This window comes from Peromyscus maniculatus, chromosome 22, assembly GCF_049852395.1.
Source record: "Peromyscus maniculatus bairdii isolate BWxNUB_F1_BW_parent chromosome 22, HU_Pman_BW_mat_3.1, whole genome shotgun sequence".
Taxonomy (NCBI): domain Eukaryota; kingdom Metazoa; phylum Chordata; class Mammalia; order Rodentia; family Cricetidae; genus Peromyscus; species Peromyscus maniculatus.
The window spans coordinates 16,614,937-16,634,688 of record NC_134873.1 but is presented as its reverse complement, the minus strand read 5'-3'; the positions used below and the strand labels follow the sequence as shown (position 1 = coordinate 16,634,688).

The following is a 19,752-nucleotide window of genomic DNA, read 5'->3' as shown; positions in this document are numbered from 1 at the left end:
GGCAGCTTCTCCGGAGAGCTTTCTTTAGACAGGCTCCATGGTCCAGGCCCTTCCCTCAGACGCTCGCCCAAAGAAAAACCAAACTCTGGGGAAACTACTTTGGGCTTAATTTTATATTGCATATTTATTTATGTATTGTGTCTTTGTATGTGTGTGTACGGGCACATGTGTGTGGGGGCAGACATGTGACACAGCCTGCATGTAGAGAACACAGGACAGACTTGAAGAAGTCAGTTCTCTGCTTTCACTACGTGGGTCCCAGAGATGAACTCAGTTCGTCAGTCCTGGGGCAAGCACCCTTATCCACACCCTTTTAGTTGAACGCTTCACCCCAAGTAACTTACATCAAGTCCCTGCCAAGACAGACCCAGCAAGCCCATCTCTTGACAACCCATCCAAGAAAGCATGGACCCTTCCATGTCTCTCTCCCCGTCTCTGCATGCCCATGCTCAAATCTCTATTGAAATCTGCAGTGGTTAATACTGTTTGTCAGCGTGGCGGGGTTTAGAATCACCATAGACACAAACCTTTGGGCGTGTCTGTGAGGGCATGTCAAGATTAAGTCAACCGAGGTGGGGAACCAGCTCTAAATATGGGCAGGACCCAGGCATAGATTAAAGGGTTGACGTCCAGGGCCGAGTCAAAAGCAGGAGCTGAGCTGAGCCTCAGCGTCCATCTCCCTCTGCCTTTCGGCTTCGGCTGCAGTGTGAGCCGCTGCTGCCCGGGGCTCCTGCTGACATGACATCCTTGTGTCGATGGACTGTGACCCCCAAACTGTGAGCCAAAAGAAGCCCTCCCTTCTCTAAGCTGGTCCCGTCGGGCATTTTGTCAAAGCATCAGGACAAGTGACTCCGACAAAGCCTCTTCTTCATAAACGCCAACCCCGATTTAAAAAACAAGGCCGTGTTCAAGCACCTCCACGCATTCGCCTGAAGCCAGCCGGGCTGGGTGAGACGGTGACATATTTAGAATTATTACATCTTAGCTTCAGATCCTGACCTTACTGTGAGTAGACGCAAGACAAATCACAGAACCTCCACACGCCTCCCTTTCCTCCTCCGTACCATGCAGAGGATGAAACACCTACCTTCAGAGGATGAAACACCTACCTTGGCAACCTCGTGTGCCCATTGTTAGGCCACTGTTTGGGGGCTCAGTGTCTGGCAACCACTTCACAAGCTTTACCTAAGTTCTTTTTGTTGGGAGTCCAGGCTGGCCTGGAACTCAGTAGGTACCCCTGAATGGCTTCAAAATTGAGGTTATCCTCCTTCCTCAACTTTCCAGGACTGAGATGAATACAGGCATGACTTCCACACCCAGCTCTTAAATTCTTACGTATGCTGTCATTAACAGCATAGCCTCGGGTGTCCCCTTCCATCATCAGTAACAAAATCAGGAGTGCCTTTTGGAGATTCCAAAGAGGGCCTGTGAAGGGGTACGCTAAGGATGCGGTGGAGAAGACGCCATCAGAGCTGAGGCATGAGTGCTTCTGAATGGTGGCTAGGACCACATCAGTGAATGTCTATAACTCTATAAGACTGTCACCAAAAAAGGGCACAAATTTCTTTAATGACAGCAGCCACAACATAAATCTCCTACGATCACATCCCCTACACCTCCGCTCTCCAAGGTAGGTCACGGTACCCATCACAATTTTTCTTTCCTTTTCTAAAATACGTTGCCATATATGTACATAACACTGGGCTACCTGTGGGTCTGGTCATTTAATAGATTTAAATGTAGAGTTTCTTGGTTGTTTTTCCCCCCCTCTCCTCTGCCCTCCAAATCTTCACCATCACGTAAGCTTGAAACAGCGCCTCTAAATGCCAGCCACAGTGACGTCATCTTTCAGCATGACTTCAGGTAACGGTCCTGTATGCCAGACTGCAGAAAACAAGCCACACGGGTTTCCAAGGTGTTTACTAGGATCAGAGAAGCCCGGCTAAGAGGAAGAAACTCCAGTGCACAAGAACACTTCGTCTCAAAGTATGGATGCCTCATCTGAGCCCGTCGTCGCTTCTGCGGATACAACACTAGGGGGCGCTCCAAGCCCAGGTTTCTATCAATCCTGCGGCAGCCATAGAGCCATAAAAAAAGTTTGCTGGCAGAGACCGGTGTTGACGTCGGGTGACTGTACGCACCCCCCCACCCTCACCCGTAGTCACCACGGGCTTTGTCAGCAACTCCTGCTCAACAAGCTGCACCTGCAAGAGCCCTTCTGGGGACCGCTGGCAGCATCTGAGCCACACCTGCCACTCCCGAGCCCATGCGGAGATTGCAAACCTCTGCCTAAAACGCCTTCTCAACAACTGGAAACCCTACTTGGCCTCCCAGCCCAACCTAAAAGCCTGCTGAGTTTCCTCTGACCGCTGCAGAGAAGCCCTATAAGCCTCCTTGTGTGGCTTCCTACGGTTCTTCACATTCATCTCAATTCCAGAACAAACCGCGGCTGAGTGTTCCGTGCTGATCAAGGGAGTGCTGTACCCCTTTCAGCCCAAGCAGCTTGGGACACTCGAGGAGGGGAGGGAGACGACAGCGAGGTGGGGAGAGAGGGAAGGCGGAGTCGTGAGAAGCAGGTAGGAGATTTCTTGAGAGACTGAGTTGGACAGATTTTCGTTCCGAGGACTCAAAAAGAGACATCGGGACCAGCACGTCAGCCAGTGCGCAAGCGCGGTCCATGCCTCACCTCTGCCGCTTAATCTCTTCTTCTTCCACCCTCCTGTGGATCTCTCGGATGTCGGTAGCCACCAGAATATTTGTCACCAACTCGGTGCCACAGAGCAGCAGTTTCGTCAGTTTCTGAAAAGCGAAGAGATGAGAGTCTGTAAAGCTAGAACATTCTGTAAAGAATTTAAGAGGGCCGATGACGTGGCTCTCTGGGCTAAGGGGCCTTGCTGCCAAACCAGGTAACTCAAGTTCAACCCACAAAACCTGCACTGTAGAACCGACTCCCACAAACTGTCCTCTGCCGTATGCACCATGGCACATATACCCCAGGCACATAAAATAAATAAAATGCAATTATATATTTTAAAAATTAAGGCTGGGAGTGGTAGTGCACGCCTTTCATCCTAGAACTCAGGAGGTTGAGGCAGGTGGATCTTTTTTTTAAGGCCAACCTGGTCTACAGTACAGCAAATTCCAAGCCGGCTTGCTTTGGGGTCGCCTCTGTCTGCTGGCCCGCCCTCTCAGTATTTACAAGGGTTCTGGGGATCTGACCTCCAGCCCTTGTGCTTTGGACACCAGCACTCGCTCTGTCTTTGAGACAGGCTCACACTGTATCCTAGGCTAGTCTTAAACACAGAGCAATCCTCCTGCCCCAGTGTCCTGGGTGCTGGTGCTACAGATACGTGCCACCTTTCCTGACAAGAACCCACAATCTGAAAGCTCACTCCTAGGGGATGGGGACCAACATTCTCACACACACACACACACACACACACACACACACACACACGGCAGACTCCAGATCTGCCCGTGGAGAGACAGGAACACAGAGGGGTGCAGTTCCCTCCTGCCAAGGGTCTCAGCTGTCGCCGGCGGCTCGTACCAGTCTGCTCTCCTCTTTCTGCTTGTAGCTCTTGCTCTGCTCCTCCTCACTCTCCTTCTTCCCGTCCAGATACTCTCCCAAGGCTTCCCTGCGGCACAAAGACACCACAGCAACAGGCTGCTGTTACCCGAGTGTTTGCGCTCTGCTCCGTCTTTAAATGCTTCTTCCTTCGCAGAACCAAAAGCAGCCCACTTGGATTTTCTTTTCTTTTGTTTTTCTTTTTCTTTCTTTCTTTTTTCTTTTTTTTCTTTTTTTTTTTTTTTTTTTTTTGACACAGAGTTTCACTTTGTAACCCCTACCTGGCCTGAAACTCGATATGTAAACCAGGCTGGCCTTGAACTTGAAGAGATCCACCTGTCTCTGATCCCAAGTGCCGGATTGCCGACATGAGCCATCACGTCAGACTTAGATAAATGTTTAAATAATAAGACCCCAAGAACTAGAGATGTGGCTCAGTGGTAAAAAGCTTGCCTAACAAGAGCAGAGCCCTGGGTTCGATCCCCAGCCCCAGAAACACAGGGGGGAAAATCACCATACATACAATGATAATAAAAACAGTGGGAGCATTTGCATTCTGAGTTCTAAGATAGCCAGGGTTATGTAGAGAGACCCTGTCTCAAAACAACAGGCAGTGGTGACGCAGGTCTTTGATCCCAGCGCTTGGGAGGCAAAGGAAGGTGGATCTCTGTGAGTTCGAGGCCAGCCTGGTCTACACAGTGAAACCCTGTCTCAAAAAACAAAAAGCAAAAACAACAACAAAAAAACAAACAAAAAACACACACTAGAAGCATATGTAAGAGAATGGAGAACCTTAGCATACCAAGCCCATCTTTGAATAAGCCCAATCAGGTAAAAAAGACTTGAGTGCTATCAATCACCTTGATCTGGAATCACCTGGGAGACGGGCGTCTGGACTGTACATGGGGTTTGTCTTGACAGAACAGCTGAAATGGGAAGACTCACCACCCATCAGCCCTGACCGGGATCCTTCCCTGCTGTGAACTGTGGGCTGGAATAAACTCCCCCGAGAGCCGCCTTTGACACAGCAGCAGGAAAAGCAACCAAGACGGTGCCCGGTGGCTGGCATCTCTGTGTGCCATTGTCTCCATGATGACCGGCAGGTGTGGATTTCAGCTGAAGCCACTTTTCACTGTTCTGCCTGTCCTTTTCTCCGAATCATTCCCTTAAGCTCTACCTTGGAAGGGGTTGGGGATTTAGCTCAGTGGTAGAGCGCTTGCCTAGCAAGCGCAAGGCCCTGGGTTCAGTCCTCAGCTCCGGGGGCTTTACCTTGGACTCCAGGAGGGAGCAGGTCTGCATGGTAAACGGCCTTTGATGAGAATTAAAACCAGCCCAGGGCAGCAAGGACTTCCTTATCTCTGACAGGCTCTGCCTCACTGGTCCTGAGATATGGTCAACCAGGAAAACCACAGCCTGAGAGCTAAGCCAGGGACAGATTGGCATTCACTCTCCAGTGTGGCCACATTAAGAGTAAATTCCTCTCCTGCCTTTAGTTGGCCTTTCCAATGGGTAGCTGGGCCTGGACCTTTGGGACCCCTCAGCATAGACCCCAGGAATCCAGTTACATCCTGCCTTAGTTAGGGTTTCTATTGCTGGGATGAAACATTATGACCATAAAGCAAATTGGGGGAGGAAAGTGTTTATATGGCTTAAACTTCTATGTCACAGTTCATCATCAAAGGAAGTCAGGACAGGAACTCAAGCAGAGCAGGAACCTGGAGGCAGGAGCTGATGCAGAGGCCATGGAGGGGTGCTGCTTACTGGCTTGCTCCTCATGGCTTGTTCAGCCTGCTTTCTTATAGAACCCAGGACCACCAGCCCAGGGATGGCACCACCCACAATGGTCTCGTTGATTAAGGAAATGTCCTACAGCTTTGCTTACAGCCCAATCTTAAGGAGGCATTTTCTTTTCTTTCTTTTTTTTTTTTTTTTGTTTTTTTGTTTTTTTGTTTTGTTTTCTGAGACAGGGTTTCTCTGTGTAGTTTTGGTGCCTGTCCTGGATCTCACTCTGTAGACCAGGCTGGCCTCAAACTCACAGAGATCTGCCTGCCTCTGCCTCCCGAGCGCTGGGATTAAAAGCGTGCGCCACCACCGCCCAGCCGGAGGCATTTTCTTAACTGAGATTCCCTCCTCAAGTTGACGTGAAACTATCCAGCACGCATCCCTAGTCTGCCATCAGACTGGAAAAGATTTTAAATGTTGGAAGTATCAGGTGCTATTTACACAATGTGTAATAATCTGAATAAAGGGCAGTTTGGTCAAACTGATCACAATTTGAAATGTGTCTCCTCTCCTATAGGCCCTCATCTTTACTAAATTTCTTAAGTTTTCACAAGGACACAAACAGAGAAGCACAGAATGGCTGCAGCCCTTAAACCAGTGGGGACACGGAACAGTCTCGGGCATATTAAAAGCTGACTTTAAAAAAAAAAGATTTATTTATTTATTTATTGTTTTTTATTTTTATTTATTTATTTTGGGTTGTTCGAGACAGGGTTTCTCTGTGTAGCTTTTGGAGCCTGTCCTGGAACTCGCTCTGTAGGGCAGGTTGGCCTCGAACTCACAGAGATCCACCTGCCTCTGACTCCCAAATGCTGGGATTAAAGGGGTGTGCCATCACCGCCCGGCTTATTTTTAATTGTTAATGATGTATAGGTGTATGTGTTGGGGGAGGGGGTATGTGCAGGTGCAGATGCAGGTGCCCATGGCGTCCAGAAGAGGGCGGTGAGTCCCCTGGAGCCAGCATTTCAGGCGGTCATGAGATGCCCGATGGGGATATCTGGGAGCCAACCGCTGGTCCTGCACAAGAGCGGTCTGCGAGCCCTCTTAGCCCCTGGGCCGCCTCTCCAGTCCCAACAGCTTACTTAAGTCACTTACACTACAGTGATCTAAAGAGCTGCTTGGCCCAGAAAAGGATGGGTGTGACCTCCAGTAAGCTTGAGAGCGGAGCGTGGTGGCTCTGGCCTGAATCCAGCACGCTACAGGCCAAGGCAGAGGGTTGTGAGTTTAAGGCCAGCCACCTGGGCTATATAGTGAGGCTCCATCTCAAAAAGGAAGAAAAAAAAAAACTAAGACGCCAGTTGAGATAGGCACTGTGACCAACACCGATGATTCCCACTATCTGGAAGATGCAGAAGTTGGGGGTGGGGGCCGGGGATGCGGGAGGGGCCTCCCTCACTCCCAAGTCACAAGTGGTCATAAGGGCTCCTGAGTGGCTTTAGGAAGGAAGCTGTCAGGCTTCCAGCATTCATTAGGAAACAAGGAGATCCCTTCACGGGCCTCAGCTCCACCCACTCTGTTCAAAGTCCACCGCAGCCCATTTTTGAGATAAGAGAGCAGAGAGCCCCCACTGGGGAGCCTGACCCAAGTCCTTCTCATCCTTTCGCTCTCTCTCAGTTTCCTGATCTGAATTTACCATCGCTTTCCTGGAAGGAACACTGATTGTTCCTTTCTGCTAGGACGCTGCCAGGCTAACTTCCCTGTCTGTATCCCCAGCCCCACCTCAAACTTCCTACATTGGCCATCAATCAATTAATTAATAACCAACTCTGTCTAAATACTTCCAGCTAATCCCTGGAACAAAGATCAGGGGTTCAGAAAGGAAAGTGACGGCTATAAACTGTCACCAAGTTTCCATTTCAATCCCTTTTCGGCTTTAATCCATCCGTTTTGACCTCCCGGGCACGGTGCTGGCCAATACGGTGGCCATGGGCCACACGCCACTAACAGGCCCTTGAAATGAGGCGAGACCAAACTAAAATGTGCCGTGAGTTTAACTCACTACAGGGCTGGAGAGACGGCTCAGAGGCTGAGAACACTTGTTTGGGCAGAGGGCCTGGGTTCAGATCTCAGTACCCACATGCCTCGAAATCAGTCACAAGTCTAGTCCCAGGGATCCGATGCCCTGATCTTCCCAGGCACAAGGCATGCACGTGGTACACATGCATTCGTGCAGGCAAAACCATCATGCTGTGGAATAATCCTCTTGCACACTGTAAAGATTTGCCACTTGAATTGGTTTAATAAAACACAGCCGGCAGGAAGTATAGGCAGGGCGACCAAACTAAGGACGACGGGAAGGAGAAGGGCGGAGTCAGGAGTTGCCAGGCAGACCCAGATGCAGAGGAGGCAGGAGATGAGTGTGTCATGCTAATAAAGGTACTGCCACATGGCAGAGCGTAAATAAGGAGCATGGGTTGACTTACAACATAAGAGTTAGTAATAAGCCTGAACTATTGGCCAAGCATTTATAATTTATACTAAGCCTGAGTCAATTATTTGGGAAGCAGCAGCTGGGTATTTGGGAAGAGGCAAGAGGGGCGGGTGTGTGTGTGTGTGGGGGGGACCAGGAAACATCCATTTACACCATCATATAACATAACATAAAAATAAAATAAATCTAAAAACAAAAACCATCCACCAGGGGCTGGGAAAATAGAAACTGTGAGGACCTCAGTTCGAACCTCCGGCCTCCAGCCCCCACAGGAAGCTGGGCAGGGTCATCCTCTGTTGTCCCATTTTGTTGTGTTGTTTTCTTTGGGACAGGCCCTCCTTATGTAGCTCAGGATGGCCTGGAACTCTTGATCCGTCTGCTTCAGTTTCCTAAGTCATGGAGTCACTGGCATGGACCACAGCAACTGACTCATCTTCTTCACCCTGGGAGCCTGTGGGCACTTCTCTCCTTTGGAATGGCCCCTCCCTCTCTTCCTCTCTCCCTCCTCCCTCCTTTTCCTCCTTTTCTCTCCCTTCCCCTCCTCTCCCCTCCACTCTGGCTCTTCCTTTTTGTGCTGGGAACTGGCACATGATTGGTCACTGAGCCATACCCTCTCCTTACCTGGAGTAGACCTATTTCCTCCATTGTGCAGAACAGTTTCTTTATGATTAGATTTTATTTTATGTTAAAGGGTGTTTTGCCTGCATGTATGTCTGTGTGCCGTGTGCCTGCACAGCGCCCACAGAATCCAGAAGACGGCATTGGATCCCCTGGAACTGGAGTTAGAGACAGTTGTGACCTGCCATGGGGGTTAACAATCAAACCCAGGTCCTCTGAAAGAACAGTCACTGCTCTTAACTGCTGAGCCATTTCTCTGGGCTTCGTTAGTGTTTTGTTTTGCCTTGTTTTGCCACAGGGTCTCACTATGGAGCCCTGGCTGGCCTAGAGCTCCCTATTTTGACAGAGCTGGCCCTGAACTCAGAGATACCCGCCTGCCTCTGCCTCCTGAGTGCTGGGATTACAGGCGTGCACCACCACATTGATGACAACTATTTTCATTTGTTTGTTTTTATGTTTTTTGAGACAGGGTTTCTCTGTGTAGCCCTGATTGTCCTGGAACTCACTTTGTAGCCCAGGCTGGCCTCAGACTCACAGAGATTTGCCTACCTCTGCCTCCTGAGTGCTGGGATTAAAGGCATGTGTCACCACCTAGAGCTGACAACTATCTTTTTTTTAAAAAACTTACTTATCTATTCATTTGTGTGTGTGTGTGTGTGTGTGTGTGTGTGTGTGTGTGTGTGTGTGTGTACTCAAACCATGGCACACATCTGGAAGTCAGAGGACAACTTTCAGAAGTTGGCTCTTGCCTTCTACTTTAATTGAGATAAGGGAAAATAAGGCTAGAATCTCCAAAGGGGTATGTGGAGGGTCATGTTAGTTATACACACATACAAGTATGTGATCATACAAATTCTCCCATTTCAGGGACAATAAAGAGCATTTAGAATTATTTCACTCTGAATACCCATCACTCGAAAACTTGAAATAGGCTGCTACCATAAAGCAGAAAAAATTAATTTTAATATTATGACAAATATGTTGGATATGGTGGCACCCAGTGTCTGCAGCACTTGGGAGGCTGAGACAGAATTTCAGGGAGTTCAGGATCACTGCCTAGAACAGACTCCCCTATCCCAAAGGTATTACAATGCATTATTACATTATATATCCACTAACAAAGAGGACTGGATCAAGGGTGGGGCTGGACCATGGACCTCTGCCTAATGATCCACGTGGGCCGCTTCTGAGGGCTGACTCTTTGGCTACTCAAGATTACTAAAAGACAGTTCTCTCCTCGACCTGAGACCCGTTTCCAAACGCCTAAAGGACTTCTCGGTTTTAATACCTTACAATGTCCAACTTCACTTAACATGTTCAAAACCCAGTCTCTGATGTCCCGTCTGGCTGTCTCACCAGCGTCTCTCCATCACCCTAGGAACAGACGCTGCCACCGGCTGCCCTCCACCTTCACCATCCTGCTCACACAGCGAACCCAGAACGTCCGTCAGTCCCAACTCTAAGTGCTGTCCTGAGTCCGATACTTCTCTCTAAACCACCACCATAAAGAGTCCAGGCTGATCCAGAGCCTCCCCAGAACCAGAGCACCCGCCTCCTGCCCTCATCTCCTGGGTGATACCTTTGACCCCTCACCCCAGTCCCCAAGAAGTTAAGTAGAGCCATTTGAAGGTGAAAGTGCCACCCTTCCCATGGAGAAAGTAGCCTTTATTTTGTTGAGACATTATCGTATACCGTTATCACAGCCAATAAATGTCTTACTATAACCTAGCTAGTTCTTTCTGGGGCTTCAGGCCACCCTTTCTAGCTGCCTGTCTTTGGGTCCCACACCCATTACTCTCCTCTCCTCCTTACTGTCCTTGTCACAGCTCCTAAAGTGCCACTCACTCCCTCTGTTCACTCTACTTTGTCCTCTTTCCCCAACTAGAGTCCAAACTTCCCGAGGGAACCCCCAGTATCACTGTCAAGGCCAGAGCGACAGCCAGAAGCATGATCCACAGACAGCTTTGGAGACGGTTAAATTGGGCACTATTTGGAGCCCAACAGAAGGGCAGACGAGAGTCCAGATCATCTGTTCGCCAGAGAACGCAGTGACAGACACATTGAAAATGCTCCTGCCTTGCCCCGTTCCTGAACCAATACCAGCTCTCATCCCAGAACCTATTAACTAATGAGGTGGTGGGGTCCCCAGGAGGAAGAACCTGGAAGACAGTGGCAAACACACTGTAATGATGCCTGCAGCCTTCCCCCCCAAGGACTGGTGGACCTCAGGGAACTGACAGTGAGCCAAGAGGGCTACCCAGTTTTCGGACAATTAAAACAAGATCTGAGTTATCGCTGATACCTAGCGACGCAAACCCTCATCATGGCCTTACCCAACTAGGATGAAGCCACACGGGCACCAACGTCTTAGGCTTCTGCCGGATCGGTACACTCAGCCAATGGTCATTTTTTTCTGCTCACCCAAAGTAAAAATGGGATGAACTACTTAGAAGTCGAAGAGCTGCCACATTAAGCCTGGGTAAGAGCTCTCACAGTGTGGGAGCCAAACGGCTGTCCCTTCTTCAACTGTGCTGAAGCTAATAAAGACTTCGGAGCCAAGGGGGCGTGGCGAGGATGCAGGCATGGAGGCTCCCCTCACACCTCCTAACTCACGGGTCTGGCCCTCGAAATACCTGGATGGATTCTAGCAAATGATTGTCAATTTCTGCAAGCACAAACAAGTAGCTATCCTGATCTTTGCGACAGTACATCAGCATGACCTAGGGGCCAGTGAGTGTGGCCACTAATTGAAATGAAAACGTTTACTTTTGGAGACAGGGCCTTACTCGGTAGACCAGGCTATCCTTGACCTCAAAGAGGTCTGCCTGTCTCTGCCTCTTTAATCCTCTGGGATTAAAAGCATGAGCCACTACACCTAGCTGGCCTAAAACTCACTGCTTGAATGAATGTTCTGGAAGAAAAAGTTTCCTGCTCACACTCAGGGCACACCCACCCTTCACCGCAGGGCCCCCATCCAGCCCGCCCCCAGCTCCCCGCACTGCGGTCAAGGTTCCCCGCCACCCCTGCTCACCGCCTCCGGGCTTCCTGGCGAGCAGCGATGCGCAGGCGCCGGGCCTGGATGCGCTCCTGCGGGTTATCCGAATGCACCGAGGGCCCGTGAATCGGGGTAGCTAAGTTTTCTTCCCCATTCTGCTCTATGACCCCAAGGTTTCCTGACGGATTCATGGCAGCGGCCTCCCGCCCACGGGCAGCTCCGCCTGGACCCGCCGCGGCTCGGTTGCTAGGAACAAGCCGTTGCCAGGGGAAGGCAGTCACCTGACCCACAGCTGGAGTAACTGTGCGTTTCTCTACGCGCGCGCAAGGCAGCTCTTTGCTCCTCACCAAGCTTTGTATGCTTGTATCCCAGCTGGGGACTTTATCCTCCTTGCCTGAAGTTAGTTTGCATGGCCTGGCTTGTCCTGTCCCCACGAAGGCAGCTGGCACCTCATCACTTTCTGACTCAAATGACCAAAATTCATCATCCACTGACTAAATGAATATTTCTAAAATGCACATTCCTCCAGTGTAACTGAGTACCTGCTGCATGAAAAGCATTGTGCTCTAGCTAAGGATAGTGCGTCCTTTCCCCGAGCCCCCTGCGGGTTTTTCCGGAAGTGTGAACCCAAGTACGAACATCATCACCTACAGTCAGGAGCAGAATGGTTTGATGGAAAAAAAAAAAAAAAAGACAGCAGTCTGCAGAAAAACATTATTCCTTAGTCACAGCGTGTCCCCTTGCCAACAAAAATAATGTTCCCGGGTGGCAGAGATGGCTCAGCAGGCGATGTCCCTTGCCGAGGAGACTGACCACCTGAGTTCAATCCTTCGGACCCACACTATGGAAAAAGAACCAGTTCTGACAAGTTGTCCTCTGACCTTCACAGGCTGCACTGGCACTCGAGCACGCAAACATACAAGTTAAAAAAAAAAAATAGGGCTAGAGAGATGGCTCAGCGGTTAAGAGCACTGGCTGCTCTTCCAGAGGTCCTGGGTTCAATTCCCAGCACCCACATGGTGGCTTACAACTGTCAGTAACTCCAGGATCTGACACCTTTACACCAATGCTCATAAAATAAAGTTAAGTAAATTAAAAAAAAATTTTTTTAAATGTTCTCATTAAGAATTAAAACCATGCATGTGGACTTGTGATCCAGAACAGTGGTAAAGGGCTTGCCCACACCAGCAAGTGGGTAGATAGGTCGGAGCCCCGGGGACAGGACACACAAAACAAAATAAAACCGCCACCCCTGGAATTGCAGACTACAAACTGAGTTCTGGGCCATCCTGGGCTACAGAATGAGACCCTATCTCTAAATTAATTAAGCCCTACACACACAGAGAGAGAGAGAGAGAGAGAGAGAGAGAGAGAGAGAGAGAGAGAGAGAGAGAGAGAATTAAAAATCCTTTTACCTAGACATGGTGGTTCACAATCAGCCCTCTGGGAGGCTGAGGCAGGAGAATTGTAAAAAGTTCCAGGTCAGCCTGGGCTACATTGCAAGACACTATTCCAAAAGCACACCAGCCAAGAGCGTTTTATTTTTTATAGCACTGGAGATTTGAACCTAGGGACTCACACACGCTACACGAGGGCTCTGTCGCTGCAATGATGTCCCCAGCCCTTACAGCCTACCAGTGTCATTTAGACTGGGCCTCACCCCATCAGCCCACGGACAGCTAAAGAAAGTTCTTAGAACACAGACGTTAATCCTGGACTTGCCCTGCCGCCTTGGACAAATCATAGTTCTTTGAAGGCTATTTCCTCAGCTGCCAAGGAAGTATTTAACGCTTGTCTACATGACGTAAACGTCAAGCCAAGGAGATACGCCCTTGGTGAACAAGCCCCGCCAAGAGGTAAGCTGGGACACTTTTTTTTCTATCAATGCATTTTAAGTATCAGTTTTTCCAAGTCTGGAAGTGGTGAGAACAGGGTCAGCTGCTTCTATGATTTAGGGTCTTCTACTAAAGCTCTCTCCTTTGTTGTAAGCTGGGGCATTCAACTCTCCTGGGGGCCTAGGCTCCATCAGGTTCTGGTTCGTGCTTCTGACATTCATGATGCAATGTGTCTGTGTGTGCTTGTACATGTATCTATCTGGTTAGCTGCAGCTGTGAGTAGAACACCACGAGATAATCAGTGGGAATGAGCTGCTACACAAGAGGCAATCGAGGACAAAGGAATCATAAAATTCCAAGACGTGGGAGGTAGAGGGAGGACAATCAGAAGTTCAGGGTCATTCTCAGCAATGTAGTAAGGGACCAGCCTGGGCTACAAGAGACCCTGTCTCAAAAAGAAAAAAAAAAAAAAAAGAAAGAAAAACAAAAAAGCCAGGTGTGGTGGTGCATGTCTTTAATCCCAGCAGAGGCAGAGGATCTCTGTGAGTTCAAGGCCAGACTGGTCTACATATCAAGTTTCAGGCCAACAACATCTGTATAGTGGGGGGGAAGGGAAAAAAAAATCCATGACAAGTAAGCATAATCCGTGATGAGCGGCCCTAATGACGTCCAGGTATCAGTCTAGCTTCTTGTATGGGAAGGCACTGACTCCATTTTTCTGTTGTTTGGCTACTGTCTGCTCTTAGAGCTCACTCCTTTCTTCTCCATATCTGGGACAGCTGTTTAAAAAGGGGAGTTGGAAGTCATTTAGTGATATTACACTTGCCTAGTATGGGCGAGGCTCAAACAAGCAAACCACCACCACGCAGCCGGAGAGACGGCTCAGCTATGGAGAACACTTGCTCTTCCAGAGGACCCGAGTTTAGTTCCCAGTACCCAACTGCCTGTAACTCTAGCTCCATAGGTCCTGACACCTTCTTCTGGCTTCCTCCCTCTTACACACACACACACACACACACACACACACACACACACACACACAATATCTTCAAAACAAAAACAAGCAAGTGCCCAAACGTTCCTTGCAGGCAGGTGATTCCCAGCATCTGCTAGAGACTCCCGTCTAGAGGGACCCATAACCACAGTAAAGGCTACGGGCTAGTCTTTCCTGGCTCAGTCCACTCCCTGACCAGCTGCTCTTGGCCAATCTCAATTATGTAATAAGCCTTTTTGTTTGTTTTAGGTGGCTTTCTTGCCTTAAGACACATCTCACTTTGCAGCCCAGGCTGGCCTGGAGCTCACTGTGTGGCAACCTCCCAAGTACTAGGATTACAGAGTAAAAACCACCATGTCTGCCCCGCAGTAACTTTTTTCATGGGTGTGAGGAACCAATGTCACACATGACACTGGGAAGGCCCCTTTCAGGACAGTCTGCCAGGTTTATCAACATCTCAAATTAACAGATATGGTGCCAAGGTCTACTTAAAATACCTATCTTAGGGAATAAGAGGTTCTTTGAGGAGACTGATGAGTTTTATTCAACATTGTACACTATAGCATCTGCCATGATACCTGCTACATGGTAAGTGTTCGATGTTTATATGTTGAGTGAAGAAATGCAGATGGATCTGTATGCTTATTCTGATTACTTATATTTTAAAAGTTGGTATGGCACAAGAGCCATCAAAAAACTGCTAAAGCTGGGGTTGGAGAGATGGCTCAGTGGTTCAGAGCACTGGCTGCTCTTCCAGAGGACCTGGGTGTTGGGGTTTCTTAGTGAGATCTGAGCTTGCTTTACCCAGCAGGGCTGCATAAGGGGATGGATTGAGCACGTGCGTGGTTACCAGGTGTCTGGAGGGTCTGCACTTGGCTGCTCCACTCCTTGGCATTTCTATAAATAGCCCTTTAGAAGAGACAGAAGGGGCTGGTGGGATTCGACCCAGGCCCTCCTGAGGCTATCCTGTGTTCCGATCTGTCTCTCCCCTCTATATTTTTATCTAAATATTTCCCACTTCCCCCTGCTCGAGTACCCTGGGGGGAAAAGTGGGGACAAATCCCCCACACCTGGGCTCAATTCCCAGCACCCACATGACAGTTCAAAACTGTAACTCCAGTTCCGGGGAACTTCACATCAATGCACATAAAATAGAATTAAATAATTTTTTTAAATTGCCAAAGCATTTGTGGGGTGATACAGAATTTAAGAATTTATGTGATCTGAAATGACACTCAAGATCTATCAAAGGAAAAAAAAATTAAAAAAAGATGTAGGCAAGTCTCTTAGAGAAGTCCACCATACCCATGCTTTCAGGCATCTTTTGAGTGCTTTTCTTTTTCTCTTAACTTCTAAGCTTGTGTGTGTGTGTGTGTGTGTGTGTGTGTGTGTGTGTGTGTGTGTGTGTGTGTGTGTATAAAATTAAACCCCAACTCTACTTCATACAAAAAGGAAGATATGGTTCATGGAAAGCATCACCCAATTGGACTTAAAATATACATAGAAGAGACAAGAGAATTGGGAGAAAGTTCACTAAGTGAATATCCTTGGGACCTGGGCTCATCCTTCAAGGATAACACATTCACTGGTGGACATCTTGCAAGCCCATTGTGGTACAGAGGACCATGTACCTGCACGTGGGCCCAGTGCCTTAACCTGAGTGGGCAGCTGGCTACCAGAAATATCTGAACCCTTAAGTCCACAGCTGCAGACCCCACTACACAGAAAGAGGGGTGATTTTGTATTTTGTTTGTTGATATAGGCAGTGCCTTACAGTGTAGCTCTGGCTAGCCTGGTGCTCACTCACACTGTACGAGGCTAGCCTTGAAACTCCAGGCAATTTTCCTCAGTCTCCCAGCTCTGGGATTATAGGTATGCATCACCACACCCAGCTGCTTAGTTTTCTGGGGGAGGGGGGCATGGGGACACACAACACATTGATCATATTTCACAAGTCAAGTCACAATTCTCCACCTGTGTGTTCATACCAAATGACCTTACCTGGAGTATAGGGATGTCAGACAGCCCATCACACCCTTTAGAAATGTCTTGGTTTAGAGACAGGGTTTTCTCTGTGTAGCTTTGCGCCTTTCCTGGATCTTGCTCTGTAGTCCAGGCTGTCCTCGAACTCACAGATATCCGCCTGGCTCTGCCTCCTGAGTGCTGGGATTAAAGGCGTGCGCCACCACCGCTGCCCAGCCAATCTTGGTTTGTTTGTATATCCCAATTTGTGTAAATTTTACCAATTTGATTGCCAGAAGGAAATCTTTATTATCCAATTTTAATACATTTTTTAAAGATTTATTTATTTATTTATTTATTATGTATAGAGAAGAGGGCGCCAGATCTCATTACAGATGATTGTGAGCCACCATGTGGGTGCTGGGAATTGAACTCAGGACCTCTGGAAGAGCAGTCAGTGCTCTTAACCTCTGAGCCATCTCTCCAGCCCCCAATTTTAATACATTTTTAAAATTTTTTAGTATTTAATGTTTGAAGGGAGAGGCTAGGATAATGGATGCCTGCTTCCCACCAAGCCCAACCACTCCATGGGACCCCCATAGTGGAAGAGAAACAAATCCACAAATTGTCCTGACATCCACGCATGGGCAGTGGCATGCCCGTTCCACCAGCATGTACATGCTTAAAAATTTCCATATGAAGAAAGGAAGAGAGGAAGCAAGGAGCCAGGAGCTGTGTTAGAGCTTGGACAACAGCTGAAAGGTTTTTAAAACTTAACCTAGAGGGTACAGATATAAGGCAGTTGGTGGAGAGCTTGCCTAGGGTACATGAAATCCTGGGTTCAATCCCCAGCACAGAATTAAACGTGCTATGGCGGCCCATGCCTGTAACCTCAGCACTCAGGAGGTAAGGCAAGAGAGTCGAAAGTTCAAAGTCATCTTCAGCTACACACTATTTGAGGCCACTCTGGGCTACATGAGACCCCATCTTTAAAAAGTTAATAAAGATTGTAACATGGTTAGAAAAAAACAAACCAAGTTTGTGTTTATACTTCCACGATCTCCTGGAGGAATCATGCAGAGATGTTACCTTCACTGGTCATACCTAGGATGGTCTTTGAAAGCAAGCTGGTCTCTTTATACCCAAAACAAGCATTAACCAGAAAGAGAGCAACAACCCCCTTTTCAGGGCTAGCAATGTAGTTCACCTGGAACCCCCAGCACAAGGAAAACCAGGCCGGATGGCACACATGCCTGTAATCCCAGTAATGATGAGTGGAACTGGGTACATTGTTACTGGGTACATTCTTGACTACATATCAAGTTTGGGGCCAATGAAGAAGGCTAAGTAAGACTCACCTATCTATCTGTCTGTCTGTCTGTCTGATGTATGTATGTGTGTGTGTATGTATGTATATATATATACATACACACACATATACATAAAATCAAACCTTTACTATTGTGCTTTACACTGACCAACGGTTCTGAATCAAGCAGCTGGGACTGCTTCCCATTACAGAGCCTTCCCTTTTGCACCTACCAAGGAAGGACAAAAAATAAAATAAAAGAGAGAGAGACAACTTGAAAACAATTAAAAGGATTTAAAAATTATTTTTATTACAATAAATATTTATCAATAAAAGAATTAAACAGTTTAAAACTAAAACCTACTGCTTTACTTTTGGAGTTCACAGCAGCAGACATGAACATAAATCCAGTTGAGAGGTCAAGGCTTCTAGAATCAGGTGACAAGAAACAGGTCTTGATTATCTGGACTAGCAGCAGGGAACAGTAACACAGATAATGCAAACATCACATTCAGACACATTCGGGGTAGTCTACTATACATCACATCACAAGACTTGGAACATTCCAGTCATGTTAAGCAAGCTGCAGAGCTCTGCTTTGGCAAGGGCAAGGATTTCCCTGAAGGAGTTCACAGGCACACTGCTCCCAAAGCTGCCGCCTGCTCAAAAAGGGGCCCAGAAGACCCAGAAACCTTCACCCTCACTCAACACAGCGGCCAGCACTCTCCAGACCAGTCTTTCTGGTTCACCAGTTCCCCGATGAAAGGGAAGTGGAAAGTGATACACCTAGAGGGCTTTCTCAAGGCCTGAGATGGCTCCGGGTAGGTAAGAGGCTTTCCATGTGGACCAATGGGCACACCAAGTCCACACACAGCAACAGTCTAGTGAGCTTACCACCTGGCCGATAATCAAGAGTAAACACCATGTTGATACCATATCATATGTACAGACAGAGGACAGGTGTACATAGTAAACGTGTGTATACAGAGCACATGGAAGCAGACTAAAGAAATGCTATATGTTTACCATTAGCACAGCAAGTCCTATACAGGCCAGCTACAATGAAAAGTACTTGAAAGTGGGAAGCTATGATGTCCTTTTGATCTTTATCTCTGATAGAATTTTCATTCTTTGCAGCGAACACGTCCTGCGTGCTCCCGTGGTGGTTTATTGGGGCGGAGGGGAAGGGATGGAATTGTCCTCTTGCTTCAGAAGACTACAGAAAATCCACTGGTAATGGCACCAAACTAAACTCCCGGCCACAATCCCTCCCGCACATTCTCAGCACAGGACATGAAACCTTACTCAAAACAGCAGCCGTTCTTTTTTTTACCGGCCATCATTTAACCCCCTGCCTGGTGGGAAAGGGAAGAGCAGGTGGCCTCCTTTACACACTGGTCATTGTGGTCTTCCACTCTGCCCCCAAAGGGGGCAAACAACGTTTTTTTTTTTTTTTTTTAAACTAGAATTCGGAGTTCAATACTGACTTCTGCTTTCTTGGGACATTTTGAAATGAGCTAATCATTAGTCTGTTGATTAATAACAGTAATTGGCAATAGATCAGTGATGCAGCCAAGTTAAAACAGGCCACTTCCAGAACCTGCTTAGTTACCTCAAGTACAAAATAAACAAGTTCCAGGTCATGAGTTTTTCTCTCTAGATATTAAAAAAGTGCTTAGCAGGAATACCACAATCAAGACTGCATCAATAATTAGTTTTGTTTATGAAAAATCCAAATCCACGCTTATTCTGATTGTTAACCAAAGAAACTGCTTCTAAGCTGTTGTAGCCACTGTGATAGAGAACACCCACAGTTTTAGTCCCTCCCTGGATAGTCAATGCGAGCTTTGATTTCCGTTTTAGAGCTGAAGTGGGCACTGGCCTCTCTTTCTATTTTAGACTTTCAATGGCCATGATCCAACTGCCATAAACATAGCCAGACTAAGTCCAGCTTTCTAAGAATGATTCTCTGAAAGGGAGACAAGAGGAACAGCCGAACAGCCCAGAACAGCCTTTCTTGTTCTGCCCAAAGGTATTTTCCTAGAGAGACAGCCCTTGTCAAATACTCTAAAATCAGTCCGTGTGGTACTTCCCAATCCTGGGAACCCAGCCTTCCTCACTAAATGAACAAAACCTTGTTCAGGCTGCCTGTGGGAGATCTCCAAATGGCAAACTCCTCCTGCTACCCTAGATGTGAGCTTGTTCAATGTCTATAAAAAGAACAGATCCCTGCTTAAAAGACAGAGACAATAGCCAGC

General features: G+C 47.9%; 1 protein-coding gene across 1 annotated transcript in view; it reads right to left on the bottom strand.

Moving 5' to 3' along the window:
- The window catches only part of Drc1 (dynein regulatory complex subunit 1), a 32,736-nt gene extending 21,039 nt beyond the window's left edge, over positions 1-11,697 (bottom strand). The window contains exons 1-3 of the mRNA XM_006994274.4: positions 11,431-11,697; positions 3,551-3,638; positions 2,687-2,799 (exon numbers count right to left, since the gene is read on the bottom strand). Of these exons, the coding sequence (XP_006994336.1) occupies positions 2,687-2,799; positions 3,551-3,638; positions 11,431-11,585 (356 nt within the window). The 5' untranslated portion in view covers positions 11,586-11,697. The remainder of the gene's footprint in view (positions 1-2,686; positions 2,800-3,550; positions 3,639-11,430) is intronic.
- Between the last annotated feature and the right edge of the window lie 8,055 nt (positions 11,698-19,752).